Source organism: Capsicum annuum, chromosome 7 (assembly GCF_002878395.1).
Source record: "Capsicum annuum cultivar UCD-10X-F1 chromosome 7, UCD10Xv1.1, whole genome shotgun sequence".
Lineage (NCBI taxonomy): Eukaryota > Viridiplantae > Streptophyta > Magnoliopsida > Solanales > Solanaceae > Capsicum > Capsicum annuum.
This window is the reverse complement of record NC_061117.1, coordinates 225,030,697-225,056,069: the sequence shown is the minus strand read 5'-3', so window position 1 is coordinate 225,056,069 and position 25,373 is coordinate 225,030,697. Positions and strand designations below refer to the sequence as shown.

The 25,373-nt window shown below is 37.9% G+C and overlaps 3 protein-coding genes and 1 non-coding gene across 5 annotated transcripts in view; 2 read left to right on the top strand and 2 right to left on the bottom strand.

Annotated features, from left to right (window-relative positions):
- Positions 1–3,632: 3,632 nt before the first annotated feature.
- TRNAM-CAU lies at positions 3,633–3,706 on the top strand. Its single transcript has one exon. It is a non-coding gene; the product is annotated as a tRNA-Met (tRNA).
- Positions 3,707–4,990: 1,284 nt separating this feature from the next.
- On the top strand, positions 4,991–17,756 carry LOC107878802 (NAD-dependent protein deacetylase SRT1). 2 transcript variants are annotated; one of them, XM_016725935.2, is made up of 14 exons: positions 4,991–5,259; positions 7,808–7,837; positions 7,928–8,020; positions 9,301–9,420; positions 10,620–10,720; positions 10,903–11,011; positions 11,309–11,388; positions 11,571–11,649; positions 12,083–12,136; positions 12,847–12,943; positions 13,168–13,250; positions 14,395–14,462; positions 15,230–15,335; positions 17,207–17,756. In XM_016725935.2, exons 1-14 carry the CDS (start codon positions 5,161–5,163, stop codon positions 17,498–17,500), a joined length of 1,413 nt encoding a protein of 470 aa, XP_016581421.1. In that variant the 5' UTR covers positions 4,991–5,160; the 3' UTR covers positions 17,501–17,756. The 2 variants fall into 2 exon arrangements, with proteins under 2 accessions (XP_016581421.1, XP_047249322.1); XM_047393366.1 differs by lacking the exon at positions 4,991–5,259 and having other exon boundaries at positions 9,243–9,420.
- A 596-nt stretch (positions 17,757–18,352) lies between these two features.
- On the bottom strand, positions 18,353–19,352 carry LOC124885340. Its single transcript, XM_047393367.1, has 2 exons — positions 19,216–19,352; positions 18,353–18,877 (listed from the first exon to the last, which is right to left on the bottom strand). The coding sequence occupies exons 1-2, from the start codon at positions 19,287–19,289 to the stop codon at positions 18,580–18,582; spliced, it is 372 nt and encodes a 123-aa protein (XP_047249323.1). The 5' UTR covers positions 19,290–19,352; the 3' UTR covers positions 18,353–18,579.
- An 894-nt stretch (positions 19,353–20,246) lies between these two features.
- LOC107878808 (transmembrane protein 18) overlaps positions 20,247–25,373 on the bottom strand; it is a 10,646-nt gene continuing 5,519 nt past the window's right edge. Inside the window, exons 4-5 of the mRNA XM_016725944.2 lie at positions 20,788–20,936; positions 20,247–20,696 (exon numbers count right to left, since the gene is read on the bottom strand). Coding sequence (XP_016581430.1) covers positions 20,601–20,696; positions 20,788–20,936 — 245 coding nt within the window. The 3' untranslated portion in view covers positions 20,247–20,600. The remainder of the gene's footprint in view (positions 20,697–20,787; positions 20,937–25,373) is intronic.

Sequence of the window (25,373 nt, the reverse complement as noted above, 5' to 3'; positions counted from 1 at the left end):
TGTTATCAATTGTATTTGTATCAATGAATATAGAAAATAAATATCAATCTTTTTTTATTTCATTGTATACAAAATACAAATACTATAATTAAACTATATATAATATAGAACCGTATAAAATATAAATTCAAGAAAATACAATCATACAAAGCTCATCATAAGAATTAAATATAATTGCTTGCTATAAATACAGTAATACCAAAGGAGATTGGGAGTGAGGGGTGCAATATAGTTAATTAGTTAGGCTATGGATTATAATTCATTGAAAGTTAGACTTAAAAAAATTATTAAATGTTTATGTTTGCTGAATCCTTTGATTTTTCTCAAAAATAAAATAAAATTATACATGTTATTGCTACAAAACCAACTTCATGCACGTGAAACAATTAGACATATATGTATCGACTTGTTAGTCTCAAACTTTAGGCTCCTGCACCTAATATTTATCTCTTAATAATAGTTAAAGAATATGTATAGTTCTAATTAATGTATTATCTTATTTGATATAAACATGTGACACAAATAAATATTTGTCTACGAGCGGCTTCCATTTCTTTTCACTTGGAGATCATCCTCCAAACTGAGATCTTATCTAAAATAAAAATTGATAAACTCCACGTTATAACAATTTGATGCATTAAAGTTTATTTATTGATGGTGAAAAATGATCATGATGGAGTTCATACACCAAATGAGTGATCATATGTACGAGTAAGGACTCAAACTGTTCAAGTCAAGAGTCATCGATCAGTGGAGTGGAGTATCACAAGATCATTTCCAACTAAAATCTGTCTCTTTTAATGAAATTCAAACATGCATGTTTGAAAATGGGTGTGTTAAATAGAAAGGAGATAAATGAATTTCTTATTTTTTTTATTCGGTATGTAAGTAATTTTTCTAAACTTAGTGATTTAATGAAGTTGGGATGGCCACCGTGAAGTTTCAGGTTCAATTCCTAGTAGACAAACATTAGGTATTTTCTTTCCCAGAGTTACCTGGTACCTGTTGCTGGTGGAAGCTGGCTGCTAGTATCCCAGCCCAGACACCACGGTTATAAAAAAAAAAAAAATCTAAAAATATTTGTACATAATCGACAAATAGATGGAGGTAGGAGTGGATGTAGGGGTGGAGTGGGGGCTAAGATGTGGAACGAAGATGAGGTTTATTGAAGAGTGAAAACGACATTGCGAAACTTGAATATGTAACCAAAAATTACTTTGATTCCTAAAAGAATGCAAACCACTATGGAGTGCAATGAAATAGATAAAATCATTTTATCTTTAATCAAAAGTAAATCAAATTTGACATTAGAATGATTTTTTCATTTGAAAATATTTTCTTTTTATAATAAATCTTATACATCATCGAATTTAAATTAGTCGAATAGTCGAACTCTAACACGAATACTAGTAATACTCCATCCGTTTTAAAACAGTTGACCCTTTTTGACTTGACACTCCCCTCAAGAAAACATTTATTATGGGTTATTTTATCAAATTAACCTTATTAATTATGTTTTGAAAATATAAATTTGAGTAAATATACTTTAATTAGTCATTTAATGTTGAGGATAGTATTGGAAGAATATAATAAAATACTTTTAATTTCATCAAAAGGGATAACTAAATTAAAACAAATATTTTTAGAAAAGAGCCAACTAAAATGAAACGATGGGAGTACTTGGTATGAATACTCACAGACAAAAAAACAAATTGGATGAGTGAGAGAAGTCAATGCTCAACTCAGACTTCTAACTTCAAAGTCGTTGAAATTAGGACACAAAACCAAAGTTAGTGCTTCACATTAATACGAGGTCTCCTGCAAAATAGGAACACCCCACCCCCATCCCCACCCCACTCCCCAAAAAAAAAAATTGAAAAAATTGTCCTCACAACAAGTAGTATGAAAATTTATGATTTATTCTGGATACTAGAGATTGAAAGTTGTTTATAGAAAAATTACGGTGCATGGTGATTATTTATTATCTTTAATTAAAGATTTTGAATTAGAATTTTGAGTATTATGATTAAGAAGCGTTGTACCTTTAAAGTAATACACTTTGCCAAACAAATTCAAACTAGTAAGATCACAAAACAAATAATTAATATATCATGGAAAAAAAAATGTTGAGCGGATGTGTATGTGATCGTATTTTTCTTAATTATTTTTTGGTTCCAATTTTATGAATATATTATTTCTTCGTGCAAAAAATTCAAATCAATAATTAATTATTTTTTTCTTGATTTCACTCAAATCATCGATTTGATGCGATTTGTTGATTTTCTTTCCACACCCTATCGATATGTTATAGCTCGTCCCCCCCCCCCCCCCCTTCTTAATTGGTGGCTAGGGGTTCCAAATTCAAGATCTATCCATAAAAATACTTTAATTTTCCTTGATATATTTTTTTAGAATTTTAATTAATTCGATCGATAAGTTTAAAAGAAAAAAACTTTAGAGATGCAAAATTTAAATTTACAAATGACATGTGTCATGGGCAGGACTTGACCAGTGCACGTTATGGTCACATTTTCAATCATCATTACTTCACTATATCTCTACATTCTAATGACATATTTTAAATTCAAATTTCATTCTTCAAATTCAAAGTAAAACACTAATATATATATATACACACGAGGATTTGGAATTTTTTTCAGTCATCAATGAATATTATAGGATAAATAAGGTTTCTCTACTTATAATAAGAAATTTCAAATTTAAATGTATGAACAAAAAAATTCCTGTTAGGAGTAATATTTTTTCTTTTAACAGACCATGACTCTAATATGAGAACCAGTTAGTCGAATAATTCTGAAGAATTGATAAACTAAAAATAAGAATAAATTTTTTTTAAAAATTTTACGTGGTGCAATAAATGATAATCAGTTAATAAAAAAGAAAAGAAAATCATCAAAGATTATGATGGTATATAGTAGTTCTCAGATTCAAGCTCTAAATTAAGTCGCCTTCAATAGAGAGCGATCTTATCTTCAAAATAAAATATTTTCGACATAAATTCAATTTAATCAACCCCTAAAATGAATATAATGATGAAAAAGAGAAGAGAATTAAAGCTTAAAATTCAAATAGAATTTTATTCTATCTTATCACATTCATTTCCTATTAATTTTTTGTGAATTCCAGCTGTATAAATTAATTAAAATGAGAAGGAAAGGTATAAAAAGAAGTATTTGATTCAATTAGAGCATGAACCTAAGAAGGTAAAAAGTTCCATTTCTGGTATATTTGGGGTCTCATTGTAATTAATATAAAAGGTATTTGAGGTCCCCATGACAGTGTACTAAATACTTTTTGGGCCCCTTGAAAGATACATAATTACAAACACTAACAAGAAATTAAAAAAATAGTAAATAAATTTAATTAAACAAACAAAAATGGAACAAATGAGCAAAAAAGGAAAAGATTGGGGGAAAAAAAGCAAGTACTTGACCATTTTTGTTACTCATCCGTTTCAAAATACTTATCATAAATTTTTTCTTAAAGCCGAATCATACTATGATCAATATTTTGAGATAATATGTCCAGTCATCGTCTATTCACATTCAACTAAAATAACTGGGGCGCATTTTATCCTTGTTTATCTATTAGTTTTCAGTTCTTATCTTCGACGCGGGGTAGAGCAGTTTGGTAGCTCGCAAGGCTCATAACCTTGAGGTCACGGGTTCAAATCCTGTCTCCGCAACATCTTGTTTTTCCAAATCAAGGAAGCAAACTAAGAGCCAAAGCTCTTAGCCTCCTAATATGAGGATTCGTCTCACTAAATGAGTTGAACTAAGATCGAGCACCAGAGCTGCTCATAACAATGTACCAAAAAGAAGAATGCGAGAAGTTCATATTCTCCAGATTCTACTATAAACCAGGTAGTGAGAGTCGTCGTCGCTTAATGCATGTAGGGGGGCTGGGGCTTTTCCCCCACGGAAAATCTGATTCTTTCTCTACCGCTTCCTGACAGAAGCCTCTTTGACTAGACAGGTCTCCTTTACCGGGGGGCACGTGGCCTGCTTGACGAACGTCAGCGACGGAGACATCGTAAATTGGTCCGCGGGCATCGCGATAAGTCCTCTGTCCTACTACAGGTGCTGCGACAACCTTTACCAAGTCCGAACGATTGTCGACCTCCCTCTATAAACGTGAGCTACGGAGGAGGTGCGAAATTATAGAAGATCCCCTTTAAGATCAAACAATTCCATCGAATTGTATATATATATATATATATAAAAAAAAAATCAAAATATATACCACTTTTCATGTAATATTTAAACGTCTAATAATAGAGTTTTGGAGTAACTAATTTCAAAATACTTATCATAGTTGAATCATGTCAATTTTGATCAATATTTTGACATAACATATATATTTTTATTATATTAATATGAGATTTTTTTTTTTTACAAATTTATACTATTTTTCATATAATATTTAAACTTCCAATAATGGAGTTTTGAAGTAACTAATAACATTGTTGTCAAAAATTACGAATTTAAGCTGCAAAAATAATCTCTGACAGAGATACAAAGTAAGAGCGCTTATAATAGATTTAACTCTTTTAGGAATCCTATACATAACAGAAGATTTGGTGCACCAAAATGCCTTTTCATTCTTTAAATATCTAAATTTTAAAATGCAACCCAACATACTAAAACTTTCGCTATGCACCACATTTCGAAAAAAATTATTAAAATTATCGTTTGATCATGAAAAGAATAATTATTGTTTGACCATGAATATAAATTGAAGTTATTTCTGAAATTTTGTGAGAGGAATATGAATGAAAAAAGTGAAAACAAGTTTTTTTTTTCAAAAATAATTTTCACTAAAGTAAAATAATTTTTTAAAAAATAAAAAATAAATTTCATGGCCAAACGCCTACCCAAATTATATTTCTCAATATCTAAATTTAAATTTTAAAATATTAAATTAATCTAAATTAATTCTAACTTAAAAAATTAGAATCAAAATCTAAGAAAGCAAAAAAAGGGGGCTACACTTGCACAGCAAACTGAAAAAAGCCTCTTCTTGTAGAGTAGTATTTCATTCCCCTGCTTCCAAATTCTTCAGTGATCAATCAAACTTTTTTTTAATTTCTCCATAGAAAGAAATTTAGAAGATTGTTACTGAAGAATAAAGGGGAAAAAAATGTCTTTGGGTTATGCTGAAAAACTTTCATTTATAGAAGATGTAGGCAATGTTGGAATGACTGAGTATTTTGACCCACCACTTGTTTTGCAAGACAAAGTAAGATTTTTTTTTTTGGGCAACCCTTTAATCCATTTGAGTTACTTGTTGTGTTGTTTTATTTGTTTGATCAAATTATGTGTCTGGAAATATGTATGATTTGTTAGGTTTTTGTGCTTAATCAAGAATGTAAGTTTAGGTACTAGGATGTTTTTTGAGCTTAATCAAGAATGTAAGTTTAGGTACTAGGGGTCTTTTTTGATTGCTTCATAAATATGCATTTTGCAAGACAAAGTAAGATTTTTTTTTTTTGGGTATTTTTTTTTATGCAGCCCTTTGCTCTATTTGTGTTATTTGTTGTGTTTTTTTATTTGTTTGATCAATTTAACTGGCTGGAAATATTCATAATTTGTTTAGGTTTTTTATGCTTAATCAAGAATGTAACTTTAGGAACTAAGGGGTGTTTTGTTGATTGGTTGATAATTTACATTTTGCAATTTAATAATCCGTTCAGTCGAGGGTCTATGGGAAACTTCTCTAACTTTGAGGTAGGGAAGGGTTTGTGTATACTTTAGCCTCCTCCGACCTCACTTTGTGGGCATTATACGGGGTAGGTTGTTGTTGTTATGAGATCTAAAATTACCACCTTGCTGAGCGTAATAGGAACCTGCTGCCATGCGACCAGGAGGTCATGGGTTCAAGCCTTGGAAACAGCCTTTGGCAGAAATGCAAGGTAAGGCTGCGTACTATACACCCTTGTGGTGGGGCCCTTCCCCTGACCCTGCGCATAGTGGGAGCTTTAGTGCACCGGGCTGCACTTTTTCTTTTATTGTGCTTAATCAAGAATGAAACTTTAGGAACTAAGGGGTGTTATTTGGTTGCTTGATAATTTGCATTTTGCAATTTAACAATCCCGTGAGTCGAGAGTCTATTGGAAATAGATTTTGTACTTCTGAGGTAGGGGAAAAGTTTGCATGCACTCTACCGTCCCTGTACCCCACTTTGTTGTTGTTATGAGATCTAGAATTAATATCCACATTGCGGAGTGTGATGGGACCTTGATAATCTCAGTTTTGTTAATGTGGTTGGGGATTGTTAAATTTTAAGGGGGAGTGTAAAACACGAAGCATTGGGAGTTATCTAATGATTTTGTCCAAAAGATGTTTGATAGTATCATGCATTGTGTTGGTGATGAGACAACTGTTAAACATTTAAGGATAATAAGGTCCTACGTTCTTAGTCTTCTCAATTCAATAGTTAATACCCAATCTAGCATAAAAATTAGTATGGGGGCAAGCACTTGATGGTCCTGCAGAACGTCTTTGTATCCACCACCAAGTTTAAAACTTTCATGTATCTTAGTATTATCTAAAGCAAAAAGCACAAAAAAGCTCTAACATCCGTTGGAGCTTTAAGCGCAAAGCACAAATAAAGTGTGGGCTTTAGTATGCACAAAGGGAGGCAATACAAATATGTATTTCTAGTCGAAGACTAGTAATTATAAGCGTGAATGATAAATATATGAACAAAGAAATTGATTTTTTTTTTTAAGATAAAGTGAAATATCAATTGATTAGTGTCGCCTCTTCAGAAGAGGCTCATTAGCAAGGGAAAGTATGTCTTAAAATCTTGATGACGACTCTGAACGCACATTTAGCGAGGCAAACAGTTCAACATGTTTTGAGTCTCGCTTCAAGGCTTAAACATGCTTTAAGTGTGCCTTTGATGACACTGATGTATCTTTGGGCTCCTTTACTTTACGAAATGAGGAGTCCGTCTATTAGCAGCATTGTTGCAGCTTGTTGATCATCGTTCCTTTTGCTATTGCATGTCTTCTATGTTGAGGAATTAAGGTACCATTAGTTAATCCTTGATTACAAAAGGATTGGTATTAGGCAAGTAGTTGCTGATCCAATTGCTAACATTTATTGTCGGAAACCTTCTGATAGAACCGATTAAATTAAGAAACCAGAGGCAGATTCAAATCATATGATGCCTACCTCTTTTATAGTATTTCCTAAGAAAAAAATTGGACTAATATTGAAATAAGAGAGGAACAAATTAAGGATTAAATTTGGACTATATGGCAAGCTACGAGCACCTAGATAGTACTAAAAAATTACCGTTGTTCATTTGGGACGGTATTTGGAATTTTGAAGTTCCAACTGCTTAGAAAAATTGTCTTCATCTTTTCATTATCTGTGGTCTACGCAACAGGTATGAACTTAATTCTTTTGGCAGGTATATTTCATTTGTTTCAAATAGCATTCTGTGTCATCGTCACACTCTCCAATTGTCCTGTACTGATGTTTTTTCTTTGTAATTCTAGGACCCAAATGCGTTCTGTTGTCGTCCTCACGTTAAAGTGCAATTTTATTGTTAATAATAAAGGAAAGACCTTTATGTCGATTTTGATTGCTGAATATTTAGATTCCGGCTGTAATGTCTATCCATTATGCTGTTTAAGATCTTCTGGAAATCAGTACTTTCTGGTGTTGGAGGATCTTCTGTTTCTTTCAGCTGCTTTTCAAAAATCAATTAAAGGGGAAGAATAACTTTATTTTTCTGTGTTCTTACTAATTTTGATCTTTTAATATTAAATTTGCAGATTGAGAGACTTGCTGTGATGATACAAAAGGTGAGTCCTTAAACAGTTTTTGTCTTAGCTATGCCATATATAGCTTTTCTCTTTAGAAGTAACCCATTCTAACTCTAGTCTCTTCTACAGAGTAAGCATTTAGTGGTTTTTACAGGAGCAGGAATATCCACTTCTTGTGGTATACCTGATTTTCGTGGTCCCAAGGGCATTTGGACTCTTCAGGTAATGTCATAGACATATCTGTGAATTACAAGCCCCTCTTTCTGAAAGCACATTGCTTGGCATGTTTCTACCGTTGATATCCATGTTAAGTGTTAAGACTTCAGAATTGACTGCTGCCCTTTCGTCATGATTCTAGCTAATTTGGTTAGTCACTATTTCCGATCTTTCATTCTACCTGCAATGTCATCTTTTAGGCCAGATGTTTGGTAACTGAGAGGAGGATATGTTGATCATCTGAAGGTGGTGCAGAGTTTTTCTTTCTCACTTGTTAGATTACACTGTTTGTTGGTAATCCAGAAAAGTTATTATTATATAAATAAGTGGAGAAGCATTGTGCACGATAAAGTTGTTTGGTAGGTCTATTACTTTGCTTGGTAATCGTGACATGAATAAATGAAGGTGGCCTTGAAAGCATGATCTATCTTTATGACTGGGGGAGCTGTTTTCTCCTGTCCGAGTTAGTTAAATCTACCGACATGCATGGCACCTACCACAATTTAAAGAGAAAATATTATTTCACTTTTTGTCTTTTTATGTGTTGTTGTTTGTGTATAGTCTCTAGTTCTCTTATTTCATTTTTAATAGTGTGTTGATTATTAATCTTTTTCACTAAGTAGGAGGAAGCTGTAAAAGACACTATGGTTTATACTTGCACAAGCAATTACATTTTTTTTCTCTATGTTGCTCTGACCTCCAAAAATGATGTTGTGCCTGTGTCAATCCTCCAAAATGCATAGCTTTTGGAGGATCCAACACACACCTAGCTGTATATTTGAAGAGTTCGAGCAACATAGATTTTTTTGACAATTTGGTGTCTGGGTCCGTTTATGAGCATCTCGACTATTCCACCGGGTCTCTGTTATCTCCCACCAAGACATGTATCGGTTAACTTTCCTCACCAAAGGCTTAGGTAGATGGGTATAAACCACTTGTATTTTTTGTCTGTGCGGGATTTGAACTCTGGTTTCCGAGCTTTTCACCACTTCATTGACTGCTAGCTACACCCTTAGGTGCACAAGCATTTGTATTATTGTCAGCTCAAGCATTTGTATTATTATCTTTCACTTAGACATGAACAGATTAATTCTATTATTCCTTATAGCATTTGATAGACAACATTGCAGTAATGTTGCCAGGATCAATCCATGGTTATGATGTGAATGTCCGTATATAGCATTGGAGCATTTTCCACGAATTAAAATTCTATAATAATTCTTTACAGCAAAGGGATAAGAGGCCATAATCTATCTTTTTATCCCTTTTATTCAACTGACTTGTAGAGAGAAGGGAAAGCGCTACCAGAAGCTGCATTGCCGTTTCATCGTGCAACACCAAGCATGACACACATGGCCCTAGTGGAACTAGAGAAGGCGGGTTTTCTAAAGTTTCTTATAAGCCAGGTGTGACATTTCTTCATACTATATGGATGTGCTCAACATTTGTAGGGTTATTAATTGTATCATTTCAGATTTGTGTTTGTAGCTTCTGCTGCTTTCTAAATGAAATTGCAATCTCAACACCCTGATCATGCTCCTGCTTTCCGTTCCTTTTCCATTCCCGGGAAAAATCCTTATCCTGCACCGTCCAATTTCCTATGTATTTTTTTTTGGATAACCGTGGTATCCGGGTTAGCTTGCGCGCACCTCGACTAATTCCACAGGATACCTGCCACCTCCCGCCAGCAACAGGTACCAGGTAACTTTGTTCACCAAGGCTAGAATAGATGGGAAGAAATCACCTAATGTTTGTCTCTGTTGAGAATTGAACCTGAGACCTCATGGCGCTCAACTCAACTTCATTGAACCACTAGGCCACACCCTTGGGTGCATTTCCGATGTAATTCCTCTTTGTTAATGAGGAGATGAGCTGCTCTATGCTCACTCTTCTTGCTTGGGGTCTACCGCCAAAGCCACCTCTATCTTTGACATGCTAATCGATAGCTAGGGCTGTCAATTGAACACACCCATTAACCTTTGAAAAGTGTCATAGTATAGATGTGAAATAAATAACCCAACCTTTAAAATGGTTTTGATACTGTTAGTAGTGATTTGCATAATTAAAAGCCTTTGAGTTAAAAATAGCTCTTCTGACCTATCCCATAGCACGATTTGACTGTGTGCAATGCATGGTCCACTCTCCTATTTGCCAACTAATACCTAACAACATATTCATGAACCAGCAATTGAATGAATGCCTACACAGTTATCATTCCACCCAAAAGAGTGGTGATGTAGAGGGATTCATATAGCCAGCCTTAATTAGTTTGGGTAGTTCCAATTTTATATTTTATATTGTGTTTGGGTATACTTTATGATGGTGGTGTAGATGCATGGTGTATCCATTACTCCATTTCCTTTCATACCAAACTTTTTCCGTTTTCCCCCTCAACCCAACAAAAATGTTGAACCAATCAGTGAAAGAGTATCTATTTGTGCTCAAACTATGACTTTTCATTTGTTCAAGAGATGATTATTCTACTTGAACACAGCCTCAGATTCCATTTATGTAGTTTCAACTGTTTACTTCCAATAAGGTTCATAGTTATTTCCCTTGGTGGATAATATTCAAATGTCACATCACACTTATTTGAAAAATGTAGAACATTGATGGCCTCCATCTTCGATCTGGAATTCCAAGGGAGAAGCTTTCTGAATTACATGGGGATTCTTTTATGGAACGATGCCCTTCTTGTGGGATTGAGTAAGATTTCATCTTTTCTGCAGCATGCTATCCTCTGCTATTATGCATGTTTCCACAGTTATGCGACTCTTTTTGTATCTTCACATTCATGTGTGTTCACTTTGTTTTATCTAATGTAGTTTTCTGGTAACAATATGGTGATTGCTTATAAAGTCTATTTTTTTTTGTATTGACCCATGAAGGTATATGAGGGATTTTGAAATTGAAACTATTGGGTTGAAGGAAACTGCACGCCGTTGTTCCAAGGTGGGCTGTGGTGCAAGACTTAAAGACACAGTTCTTGACTGGGAGGTAACCATAAACAACGTTGTGTTTGATAACAAAGTCCTAGGATCTGAGCTTCTCTTTATAGTTCTAAAGTTGCATGCAGTGGCCCTTTTGTAATGACAGTTAAAATATAGCCAGATGTTTGACAGGTTATACCCTCATTAGCATCCAATGTTTAAGTCAAAAAGTTGTAATATTTTCGAAAGTTTTTGGTTACCTGCTATTTTGGCCAAAGCGTCAATGGTTTTTTTTATTATGGCTATAAGATGATTCCACCTATGACTCTGTTCTCATCCATTCCCCTCCTGTTTTTCTCTTCAGGATGCTCTACCTCCGAAGGAGATGAATCCAGCTGAGAGGCACTGCAAAATGGCTGATGTTGTGTTGTGTCTAGGGACAAGGTAAAGCTAAATTATCTATTTGACTACCTCCGTAATCTGGAATTCTGATGCATGATGCTAAACTAATGAGTTCTTACAGTGTTTATTGACTCTAAACTGTTGAACCATTTAGTTCCGTCATTCTTCGGCCTTCCTTAAGCATGTCATGTCAGAAGAGAACATGACTTGTTCTACTCTTGCAGTTTGCAGATCACCCCTGCCTGTAATTTGCCTCTAAGATCACTCAAAGGCGGTGGAAAGATTGTAATAGTTAATCTTCAGGTACATTATTCCTTGTCCCAAATATAACATCGGCAAACACAGATTCCATATTTCCGTCAACCTAGTGATGAAAGAAAATGCACCAGGGTCTCATATTAACAAATCCCCCGTCCAAAAGGAAACCGCCATTCCCTTCCACAAAAAAAGGAACAGACAACAACCATAGTGATGTCAGACCTTTAGCTATTGATCTGTATAAGAGAATCTATGAAGGAATAAGAAAGTAAAGCTTTAATTAGCCTGAGGATGAAAATTTCACAAGTTCCATAACCAAAATGTTAAAGACAGGTGAATATCTCTTGCGCATATATCACGATCCTGCCACTGACTGTACTTGAAAATGCTCTCTGCTGATCAAGCTATGGAAAAGATGTTGGATTAATAGGAGTTCATATGTCACGTAGCTCTTATACCCTCACCCATTATTTTGCAGAAAACTCCCAAGGACAAGAAAGCAAGCTTACTGATTCATGGCCTTGTAGACAAGGTAACGTATTTGTGTTGTATCACCCTGGAACTACTATGCTACTGAAAGTTGTTATCATAGCGTGTAGTTTCTGAGTTGAAAATGTTACATTATTGCTTGGTGAGCTTTTGTATGTAGAATTACTAAATGGAACATTCAACCTTCATGTGACGTCTTGGACTTAGTAGGTGCTAAATGACCCTTTAGCCCAAAGTCAACGTTGATTCCTTAACAAGGTGCTTTCATTCATCCTGCTTGGATGATAGGGGACAATTAGGGGTATCACAAGCATGAAGCAGCCCTTCCCTTTTCCCCCTTTCCCTCAACCTGAAATGTCCTTAAAGTGACTTACAAATGGTTTTGTTTAGGACATGTCAAGTGGCTCCCATTGATTACATGCAAATTTAGATATAGACCTATATGAAACATTAGCTCAGGCACTTCCAGCTGGACCAGCTCTAACACCGCTTATGACTCCCAAGATTCAAGATTGTCATAGCTTTTGTCAACATATTGAGCTTTGGTTCTACAGAAATGTCAGAATTGATAGTTGAAGGATGACGTTGGTTATTTTACTGTACCTAATTTCCAATGTGGGAGAAGTAGGACGTTGCAAGCTTTATTCACATGTTCACATATTTTTTCGTATGGTACTTGATCTGAAAAAGATTGTACTTTTGAGTTTTGATTGATCCTGTTTCCTGAATGTTTACCGATATGGTTATGAACAGGTCATTGCAGGAGTCATGGAATTCCTCAGTTTGCAAATTCCACCATTTATTAGAATTGATCTTCTCCAAACCATTTTTACTCAGGCCTCAAGTCTTGGTAACTTTCCTGAATTTGTGCCTGTCTTCTTCTCATTTAACTGTCCATTTGGTATTTTGAACTAGAGATCAAAAGACATTTTCATTTGCACTGTGATTGTTATTTTGCAAGAAATCTCAGTGCATGTGAATGTGCACATAGTAAGTTACAATTGATATGGTCCTCTTTTGAGTAGGTCCTCATTAAATATGTCTTTTGATCTATCTGATTTACTTAATTTGCAGATGAAAAATATATAAATTGGAGCCTTACGGTGGCAAGCGTCCATGGAAATAGAGCACCGTTGCCTTTTATCAAATCTGTAGAGGTGAGTTAATATTTATAGCTGTGTCCACAGATTCTGCTGAATACACATATTTGTGTTTCTAGACGATAAGAACTGTGGAGGCTCAGTGTCTTCCTCTCTACACCCCCTACCTCCACACAGACTCACATCATTGTGCCTCTTAATCCAAGAGGTGAAGGAAGATTTTTCTAGCATGCCTTGCCCCACTTCTCCCTCCTTTTTCTGCCAGGGATCAAGGTTATTAGATAGAAAAAAACAAACATGGAACTTAATAGCAAGCGGTAGCAGTGGTAGTTCGGGGTGCATCAATTGCATAATCAGTGACAGTGGCAGCGGCAGCGTTATCAATTGATAGACCATGATACTTTAGTGGCCCTTTATGAGTTTTTCTTTTGATATTTTTGATTAATGATGTAGACTTGATTGAAATTAGATGATCTATCACTTTGAGACTTGGGAAATGGCTCTGTACCCTTGCAGCAAATCAGAGTATTATGACCTTCCTGTTGGAGCCTCTTCGTAAAGGAACACTGAATTCATTAGTTAGATCTTGCCTCTTTTGAGGACCTATGGCTCTGTTCACCTGTTCTGTGTATCTCTTGTTTGAGGTAAGCAGATCCAAGGCTTTAGGAATCTGTTGTGGTACCATGTGAACCAAGAGATGAAAATGGCATACAACAAGATACCCAGTATGACAACAATAAATGGGCTCTAAATTGTGAGCAGGGATGTGGATAGTACAAAGGATTGTGAATAGTCCTACCGTAAATAGTGTTGATGCTACTTCAACTTACCTCAGTGTTTTCTGTCAATTGAGTGAAGCAATTACTTTTTGTGCTGATTGCGAGTAGCGTAGACCTTTTTTATTTATTTTTTCTTGAAGAAGTAAGGTGTTATCATTAGAAAGGCATCAAGAAGATGCATAAAGAACTAAAGATACAAAAGGAGTTGACTATTAGACCTTGTTGCTACAAAAAAACTATGCTAATGGAAGATGTTTGTCATGATGCTCGTTACCGTCGTCTGTCTCATTTGCAAAACGGTGAATTATATTGTATTTTTTCTCCTTCAGTAAATTATTGTCATCAGTACTAGTCCTTAGCCTTCATAAACTTCTTGGATCTACTATGCTAACATCTTTGCTGCTTTTGAAATGGAACTGTAGGTTTCTTTTTCAGAATGTCAAAACATGAAAGCGGCTATTTTGGATAAGCAACCTCTTTATCTGAAAAGGTAATTCATAACCTGAAGCTCAATGTTGAATGTGAAGTATAATCTTGATGCGTCTTTGTTATACATTTTTTTCTGTCATAGTTTCTCCTGTATGTTCAAAATATTTTGCTCTTGTATTAGTAATTCATGATTTTCTACTTGATGCGGTAAAATATCACATAGAAAAGGATGATTAGTTTATCCGACAATCTTGATCAGACATTTTCCAGAAGTTCTGGATATTTTTGAAAAGAAAGATGTTATCATTGTTAGCAAAGAACTGTAGCATCTAACAATAATTTTAGCAATCATTTACTTTTTCCTCTCTTGTTTACATACCATTACTTTAAACGAAGTCTAACCTACCTAAATGGAAAAATGAAGAAATATAAATTGGACACATATCTAAATGAGAAAAGGACAGTGAGAAGTAATAAGATTATCTTTCAACAGTTCCCGTTTTCTAGCCAAAAGAGGAAAAGAAAAGAAGACTCTAGTTGATATAAAAAGTCAGTATGTTAAACTCAAATTCTTTAGAGGTAGTGGTATGGACTGCGTACATTCTACCCTCTCCAGACCCCATGATGTGGGAATATACTGGGTTTGTTGTTGTTGTTGTAATAATGGAATCTTAATCATTGATTTTCTTAATCAAAATGTTGAATTTATCTCAGTGGCATATGCTAGTTTTCCCTATTAATTATTGGTGGGTTTATTTCATATGCTCGCTAATGTAATAAGTTCTCTCAAACTTGAGACATTCTTATTCAACTCCTATTCCTGATCAGGCGGACAGTTAAGAGTACAAACCCTTTTAACGTTGTGATGAAATTGATCTTCAGTGATGGTTGCAAGTGTTCATCGGCTGAAATCAAGATTCCTATTGATTTTAAGGTAAGAAGACAATTTTTTTCATCCCAATCATCACTGATTTGTTTAAGCTCTGCATTGTTCTAATGCTTTATTTAGATAAATGCATAGCAAATTACGTTGTTATGACTCCTATTTTCATTTTTTATTGCTAGAAGACACCTAACCTTCCATGCTAGCGTCCGTTGTCCTAGTGGAAACTGAAAGATGATAAATTGATAACTACCATGCTTGTTCTAACTTCTAAATATTTGAGTGTCAGATCTTCTGCAGAGTCGCAATGTTCTAGACATTGTTTTATGTCCCACTGTCCTTTTCCTTAGGCTTGGGCCTTGCCATCGGTTTCTCTGTTATAATTGGTATGCCTCTTGGTAAATTTAGTGAGAGGCTAGAAACTGTTTCAGCACTATTTGGTAAAAATATTCTGTAGGCTGGTTATTTCGTGCTAGCATATTCCTTTGTGTAGCATAGACCAGATTGCTGCCATGCTACCAAGAATAAGATGGTTGGTTACTTGATCATGTTTAATAGCATTCTTCACTTGTGAGGTCCTTTGCTGGGTGATTTTCTCTTCTTTGGGTTTGAAGTCGGTGGCTGTTTGATCACCTATATAGTGGTGAGAGTCAATTATACCTAGAAATGCTCATTGATGGATCCAAATCATTGATTAGCATGCAATATATAGTATTGGTACAATTAGGAAAGAAAAGATCCCTACTTCGGTGGGACTTGACTTCTTAGTCAACAATCTACCTATAGCCTTTGGCCCTTAGTTAGTGGACCAACACTTTATATCGAGGGGTATTTTTGTCGTAATTCATGATACATATCTTTGCTTGGCTTTTGCGAGCGCAATTTAATGATCTGATTGGAATTGATCTCTGAAGCTGTTTTATGTTCCCTGCATTAGTGAGAGACTACTTGTCAAGAATCAATATTTTTCTATTCTTTTGTTCTCTCATAGCACTTCAACCTTCTTTGAGACAACTTAAGCATGTTCATTATAGTAATTGAGTAGTTAAAAAGTTTCAGAACTGGCCATTATTGTAAAGGGATGAACTTTTATGTTGCCCAGCGCTATCTTAATGCTTGGCTGTTGTAGTTAATGAAAATCTTTTTTGATTACTGATCAAATAAGTTGCGAAACTAGAAGTTGGAGACGTACGAGAAATATGATTGGATAATATTTCATATAATATTCCGGCAACAAATTCAGTACTTGCAGTCCAGTTCTTGACATTTTTCAGTAAAGAATTGACACAGCCCAAACCCATTACATGCATTACATTTGTCCCTTGAGCTATGTGATCGATCATCTAGGTGCATACCATGTGTACGTATACTGTCTTTATAGCACTTCACTGTTTTCTCCCTTTCCTATGTGGGTTGACCTAAGGTGTCATATGCACTCCTTGTTCAAAATCTTGTTATCCTTGAAGACTCTCCTCCTCTTTGACTCCCTCGTGGGCATCACAAGAACAATTGATCTGATCATCCTCGATAAGAGGACCCTGCAGCTTCTCTGACCCTTTAATCGAATCTATCAGATAATTTGTCTTTCATCTTATTACCATGTTATGTGACTAGTCTCTGCTTGTTTATGAAGAATGCTGCTTGTTCTGGAAAGGCTTTTCTTGAGTCGAGTTTCTTATTAGAAACAGCCTCTGTAAAGTCTGTGTACAACAACACCCACAATGGGATCACACTAAAGTATGTGGTACTGATTGTCCCAAGGGGCGATTACAAACAGCCTCTGTAAGGTCTGCGTACACCCCACCTCCCCAAATCTCGTCTGCGTACACCCCACCTCCCCAAATCTCGCTTACAGGATCACACTAGTTAAGTAGTTGTTGTTCTGATTGTCTCGAAGGGTGATTTTTGATTTTACCATGCAGATGTCAGCAGATGAGTTTAAAGATGATAAAGACTCCATCTTACAGAATCTAAGAGACAGCGCCATCACGGATCCTAGTTGCGGACAGACTGCAGTTGTTGAGAAGGTCATTATGGTTCCTAAAAGTGAAGTCATGGTACACGCCGTTGTAACAAACATTGTCAAGTTTGACAGAAGCTATGGAGATCTAAGTAACGGCTCATGCAAGAGGAAATATGAATGTTTTAATGGCATAATTCCGTCGCGAAAACGATCAAATGGTAGAAAACCCAGAGCTGTAATTAATGGAAGGTGATCTTCAGGGCTATACAGCAACTACTGTAAATATTCTCGTAGCAGAAACTCTGGAAAAAAATGTTAATATGTGAAGACTGGGTGAATTTTGATAGTTAATACGCTCAGTCTCTTGGTTAGAAAATTGAAATTTCTTAACCAATTTTTTGGTGTTAGGACTAAAGTTTTAAAGCACTCATTTCTTTTTGTTGAAATTCATATACAGGTATATTTTTACTGATCTAACTTCCTTTGATATATTTAAACTAGTTTCCTCCTTTTATGACTCTTGTAATTGAAATTGACAATATACTTCAGTTTAAATGCATTGCATGTACTTTTTTTTTTTTTTTTTTTTTTGAACCTCATGAGAAACCATTAAGTTCGGTTTGATTTAATAATTTCGTTTTTTCGTTGTTTGGGCCTCTTTAATGGGCTAAATTATGTTTGTAAATTGAACTATTTTTTACCACTGTAGAGCTACTAATTGGGCCTGCTAACTCTGTGATTCAGTATCTGAATCGACATTGTTATCATGTTATGGAAAGTAGATGGCAAATGACAAATCTCAAAACGAGTCAATTTGTATTTCCAATCTAAATATCTTAATATGTTTTGTCAAATTTCAGGAAGAAACACACATCAATGACATATTTCATCCTGGATTTTTGAGACAAGCCATTTAATCTTTTGCACTTGCAGTATTGCACGACAATGACAAATAAAATATCACTCATCGCAATAGAACTTTACAGACTTACAAGCATAAATAAAAGTGTAGAAGTAAAATGGCATTATGTCTTTATTAGTGTGTGAGGATCGGTGAGTTTAAGCCTTTTAGTTGTAAACTGTAAAACATACGTGAAGGCTTATATAAAAAAATAATTACATCTAACTGGAAAAACAACGGTTAAATAATTTGGTATACAAACTAGCTAGTAATTTATATACGTACATTGTACACACTACACAGGACATTCACCTTAAACAAATGAAAAGGGAAAACTATAAAAACAAGGGCAACTTCACAAGGATCAGCATCAGCCGATCAGAAGGACACGCACACCTAGTAGCTGGACAACAGAAATACTACACGCCCGACTAGAAGGAACCGAACTTAGATTTGTCACCCTCAAAGTCTTTAAACATCAATTTGTCATCGCTACTTCTGTCCACATCATTAGATTCGCCTCCTACTGCTGTACCAATGATCTCTTGAATCATATCAGCTGAACTTTGACCATGAGAAATACAGCTATTACAAGCTTCATTTCCCAATGCAATAGCTTCATTGCTGGACATATCCAAGCTGATCCAAGTAGACGAATTCTCTACTCCAGATAACCTTGCATCAGCCAAAACAGAGGGGCCATGTGACAGTTCAGCATCACTGGACATCCTACAGTCATAAATCATAAAATAAACGGATCTTCAGATAGCTGTACAGAAATCTACCAATTAAGTGAAGCGTAGATGATCAGAAGATGGTATAAACAGCAAGATAACATACTCCTAATTTCATAACCATTAAACTGCAGCAACCAAAATTAATCAGCAGTCACGACACAACTCTTGGACGGAGTGGTAGAGCGCAGATTTAGAAATACAACAAGACTAACAAGGAACCAGATTTAATCCAAAGGGTTTCCTTCCAACCAAATGCAATTGAGAAGTTTTCGGGTTAATCGTTTCGTCCTTAACAAGGGTAGAGTGGAACTTCAGAAGTTAGGAACTCACCCTTCACTAGCTAGACCATCAGAGTGCAATCTTTCAGAATCCTCATTTCTTTGGTGCATTGCTTTGTCATCCATATCTTTGTCACCATCAAATTTACTTCCAGTTTCTTCATTGCATTTAGTGTCGAAGACTGTGTTGTGCACACGTTGAACATTATCATTCAAGCAATTCACGCTCTCCTTTCAGGATGCGACAGCATCAATGCTGCAAAGGATTTCACTGCTTGACGCAAAATTTAAGTCAGCAAATAGATGAGCCATTGGAACATCAGAATGATTGACAACTTCACAGAATAACTAGTTTGCTTGGCTGGTAATCTGATAACAAGATTGTAGTCATGTACGACATTTACCTTGAGTTGAAGCTCTGGACTCGCACTTCGCAAAATTTGCAATTCCCCTAGCAACTTGAGACAGAACATCTGGATGCCTACATCTCACCATCCCTAACGGTGCCATGATTCCACCTTCAGACCTCAGCCTTGTCCGTAGTTTATCTGGAATAGAAGTTTCTACCACGATCAAGATTCAAGGTCTGAAATATTTGATGGAAGGAGGAGCAGGATCAGATAAACCAAAAAGTAAAACTTGGATGGAATCTTACCAGTATCAGCCTTCTCTTTCTGCAATCTTTGATCAGTCCCTGCATAAATTCTTCTCTAATTTCCTCACCAACAGCTTCAAAGCTGGCAGAAAGTCCCTAATATTCGTCGCCTTACCACTTACCAGTTACCAGTATAATAGTAATTTAACAATACATAAAGAAATATTCAACATTTCTTTATTGGGACATCAATATTTAATATTCAATATTGTCTTACCAAGTTACCAATGAGCAGTTACATACTCAACACTTAACAGTTAACAGCATTACAACAATACTTAACTTCTCAACATTTGCCTTACCACTTACCAGTGACATCAATATCCAATAGGCAATACTAAATAGGCCAAATACACTCATCCAGTAGGCAGTAACAACCATTAGTCCATTCTACAGCAAAATAACAGCAAAATAAAAGTCTAAAAGGCTGAAATAGTAGCAAGTAATAGCATAAAATGCAAAAATAGTAGCAGCCTAAAAGGCTAAAACAGTAGCAGCCCACAAAATAAACAAAATAGTAGCAACAAGTCTTAAAAGTTAAAATTCAACTAGGTTGAATCATCTCAAGTGTTTAAAGAGTGAGTAAATTCTTCTCGTCTTTCATAGAACACTTCACCAAATGAAAAGGCTTATGGCAAAAAGAAATCCCTAATGTAACCAGGTGTAAGGAATTCTCTTCATCGGTGGTTGGTGTAGGGAGAGAATGTAGTAAATGTCCCATAAGCAGCATTCTCACTCCCCTACCCCCAGCTTTTAGTCGTAGCAGAGCAACATATTGCTTTTCAATCCTCCTTTTTAGTAGCTAGTCTTGCCCGGTGTCTAAGCTCTGCTTTTTTCCACCTGACAATCAGGTAACATAGTGAAAAGAGGGTATTAACCTGCAAAAAAGAATGGTGCACAGCAGATTAGTGAGTGAAAAACAATAGAAATGATGAAAACAAAGAGATACGAAAGGTCAAAGATACTCACCAAGATTATTATCGCAATAACCAACAGAGGCCCAGACCAGAGTGTGGAAAGAAAAATGCCATGTGAATCAAAGTAATTTTGGCGCGCAAAGCTTTTCCAGTTTGCAGCTAATATGCGATTAAGCCTCTCAGCACCATACACTCCTCCCACTGTTATCATAAGGTAACTAAAAAAAGTTAAGGAAAGAGGAACATTCTCACATACTGCATTGCAAAAGATCAATTTTCTAAGATAAAGCTAGAAAGATGTCCTCACTTCTGTTTCACAACAGAAGGCTACAAGCATACACAACGTAAGTAGCTGCTACCCAACAGCCTGAAAACTTATGCTTGCAATTAAGCACAACCGTATGAATGGTGGCGTGCACGTATAGGAAGAAATTGTTATTTGTTATGGGAGCAGGCACAATTCTTTAGGCCGTTTTAAATCGCTCGAACGCTCCTGCAATTCTAGAGAACATGTCTCCTCAGCAGAGTCCCCATTCTTAACAATAGATGTAAATAAGGCTTTGCGAATGCTAAAAGGCATTCAATCTACACAATGTGGCCTTACTCAAGAGGGTTTCCTCAACATGCTTTTGACTTCATTTTTCCCCTTTATTCAGTACCAAAATTTATTATCCTCTTCTCTAAAGTTCAAGGAATTTATGCCTATAAAGTGCATCATGTGAATCATAGTATTCCACGATGGAGAACATAAAAGAACTCTTTTGTCAAGAAAAAGAAACCAAAAAGGGAAGCCAACTTGCTAGATTAGCTTTAACAATCTTGAGTACAACATACATACAACAACAACAACAACAACAAACCCAGTGTATTCCCACTTAGTGGGGTCTGGGGGGGTAAGATGTACGCAGTCCATACCTCTACCTCTGATGAAGTAGAAAGGCTGTTTCCGAAAGACCCCCGGCTCAAGTCACGAGATATCACACAAACACATAGTACAGCACAGCAGCAGATGACATAACATAGATACGGCACCCATAGGGAATATAAAACAGAGTAAAGCAGGAATGCAGGAATAATAAAGCAGAGGAAAGCACACAGATTCGTAATAAACATGGAACACGGAACACGAAACACTGAATACAGAATCATAACAGGAATACACCCCCACCAATTAATTCCCTACACTAGCGACCCGAACTGGCCCTAATCCTCTGCCGTAATTCGCATCTTCCAGCCCTTCCTATCTAGGGTCATGTCCTCGGTGAGCTGTAACTGTTCCATGTCCCGCCTAATCACCTCACCCCAGTACTTCTTCGGTCTACCTCTACCCCGTCTAAAACCATCCAAAGCTAGCCTCTCACACCTACGGACCGGGGCATCCATGCCCCTCCTCTTCACGTGTCCGAACCATCTCAATCGTGCTTCCCGCATCTTACACTCCACTGAAGTCACACCAACCTTCTCCCGGATAGTCTCATTCCGAACTCTATCCCCTCGGGTCAGTCCACACATCCAGCGCAACATCCGCATTTCTGCCACCTTCATTTTTTGGATGTGGGAGTTCTTAACTGGCCAACACTCCGCTCCATACAGCAAGGCCGGACGGAATACCACCCTATAGAATTTGCCTTTAAGCTTGGGCGGCACCTTCTTATCACACAGCACCCCCGATGCGAGTTTCCACTTCATCCATCCCGCCCCAATACGGTGCGAGACATCCTCGTCAATCTCACCGTTACTCTGGATCACGGACCCGAGATACTTGAACTTATCCCTCTTCCCTACCTCCTGTGCTTCTAGCCTCACTACTACCTCATTCTCCCGCCTCACGTCATTAAACTTACATTCCACATACTCTGTCTTGGTTCTGCTCACCCTGAACCCTTTAGACTCCAGAGTTTGCCTCCACAACTCTAATTTGTCATTCACACCCCGTCGAGTCTCATCTATCAGGACTACATCGTCTGCAAAAAGCATACACCACGGCACCTCCCCTTGGATACGCCGCGTCAACACATCCATTACTAACGCAAACAAAAAGGGACTAAGAGTAGATCCCTGATGCAATCCTGTCAGGACAGTGAAATGCTCTGAGTCTCCTCCCGCCGTCCTCACCTGGGTTTTCGCTCCCTCATACATATCCTTAATTACTCGTATATATGCCTGCGGTACTCCACTCACCTCCAAGCATCTCCAAAGCACTTCCCTGGGGACTTTGTCGTACGCCTTTTCCAGGTCGATGAACACCATGTGCAGATCCTTCTTCCTCTCCCTATACTGCTCCACCAACCTCCGTACCAGGTGGATTGCCTCCGTCGTCGAGCGGCCGGGCATAAATCCGAACTGGTTTTCCGAAATAGACACTATCCGTCTCAGCCTCACCTCGACCACTCTCTCCCATATCTTCATAGAGTGACTCAGTAACTTAATCCCCCTATAGTTATTGCAACACTGAATGTCCCCCTTATTCTTATAGAGGGGGATCATGGTACTCCACCTCCACGCCTCGGGCATCTTTGCCGTCCTGAAAATTTCATTGAACAATGCAGTCAACCACCTTACACCAGCCTCTCCAACGAACTTCCAAAATTCCACCGGTATCTCATCCGGCCCCGTCGCCCTACCCCTTCGCATCTTGCGGACTGCCTGTCTAACCTCGTCTACCTTAAAACGTCTACAATAGCTAAAATCCCGACACTCCCCTGAGTGCTCCAGTTCCCCTAACACAATAGCTCTGTCCCCCTCGTCATTCAAGAGCGTATGAAAGTACGACTGCCATCTCTTCTTTATGTGACCGTCCTCCACCAACACTCTACCGTCCTCCCCCTTAATGCACCTCACCTGATCGAGGTCACGACCCTTCCTCTCCCTAGCCTTAGCGAGTCGAAACAACTTTTTCTCCTCTCCTTTCCCCTGTAACCCTGCATACAAGCTCTCAAAAGCGGCCGTCTTAGCTGCCGTGACCGCTGACTTCGCCTCCTTCCTCGCTAGCTTGTACTCTTTCCTGTTTACCCGCTTCTCTTCTTCGTCCTTACTTTCCACCAACTTAGCATACGCCTCTTTCTTGGTCTGCACTTTCTTCCCCACCTCTTCATTCCACCACCAATCCCCCCGATGATGTCCGGCCCGGCCCCTAGAAACACCCAACACCTCCCTTGCATTCTCCCTGATGCACGTTTCCGCCCTGTCCCACATACTATCCACGTCCCCCCTACACTCCCACACCCCCATTCCCGCCAACCTCTCCCCTATCTCCCACGCATTCACTGGCGTCAAGCCGCCCCACTTAATTCTCGGTCTACTCTCCTTACTCCTCCGCTTTCTATTCTTCTTTATACCCAAATCCATAACCAAGAGCCTATGTTGAGTCGAAAGATTCTCACTCGGGATGACTTTACAGTCTTTACACAACGCCCTATCCCCTTTCCTAAGCAACAAAAAGTCAATCTGGGTCCTGGCTATCGCGCTCCGAAAAGTGATCAGGTGCTCGTCCTTCTTCGGGAAGCCCGAGTTCACCACCACCAGCCCAAACGCCCTCGCAAACTCCAATAGGGTCGCACCCTCTTCGTTTCTCTCCCCAAAACCAAAACCACCATGCACATCCCCAAAGCCTCCCGGTAGCGCCCCGATGTGCCCGTTGAAATCCCCTGCTACAACAATCTTCTCCGAACTGGGCACGCCTCTCACCACCTCCTCCAAAGCCTCCCAGAACCGCATCTTCTCCTCCCCCTCCGATCCCACATGCGGCGCATAGGCACTACACACGTTCAGGGTAAACCCCCGAATGACCAACTTAATAGTCATCAACCTATCGTTGATCCTCTTCACCTCCACTACCTGGCCTCTAAGCTCTTCATCTACCAAGATGTCAACTCCATTCCTACGCCTGTCGCTCCCAGAGTACCACAGCTTGTAACCGTCCACATCCCTAGCCTTAGACCCTACCCACTTTGTCTCTTGGACACACGCAAGGTTGATCCTTCTCTTCCTAAGAATCTTCACCAGCTCTATGGACTTCCCCTGAAGGGTCCCTATATTCCAAGACCCAACCCTCAGCCTACCGTCGCTATCCACGCGCCCCCCACTACCCCCCCTCGGCCAAACCTTGGCCTCCCACCCACTCCCGCTCTCTCCCCATCTCCCGCGCCCACCACAGCCCCGCGCCCCAACCCCCTCGGACATGACCCTAACCACCCATTACCACCCACAGCCACAACTACACGAAAAAGTAGGAAAATATAAGGATATACCCGGTGGCAATATCAAAGCAGCAGCAAGGAGATACCAGACACACACACATTCAAAGGGAAACTCCCGAAGCAAAAACTAAGAAGCGACCACAGCAACAGCAACAACAGACAACAGACAACAGGCAATGTTCACAAATCCCACGCAAGTCAAGGTACACGGGCTACTACGAGCATAGTACTAAGAATGGAATATGAAAGAATGAACTAAAATGCAATATGAAATAACGAAATAACAAAGGTTAGAAGTCACCGGATTTCGCTTGGGGCTGCGGCTGCTGGAGACGGCGTGGCGGGTGCAGGCGGAGTGTCGGCCTGTTGGAGACCAAGTTGGCGGCTGGGGACCGGGCGGCAGCTGGTTGAATGCCGGGTTGGGTTGGGGGGGGGGGGG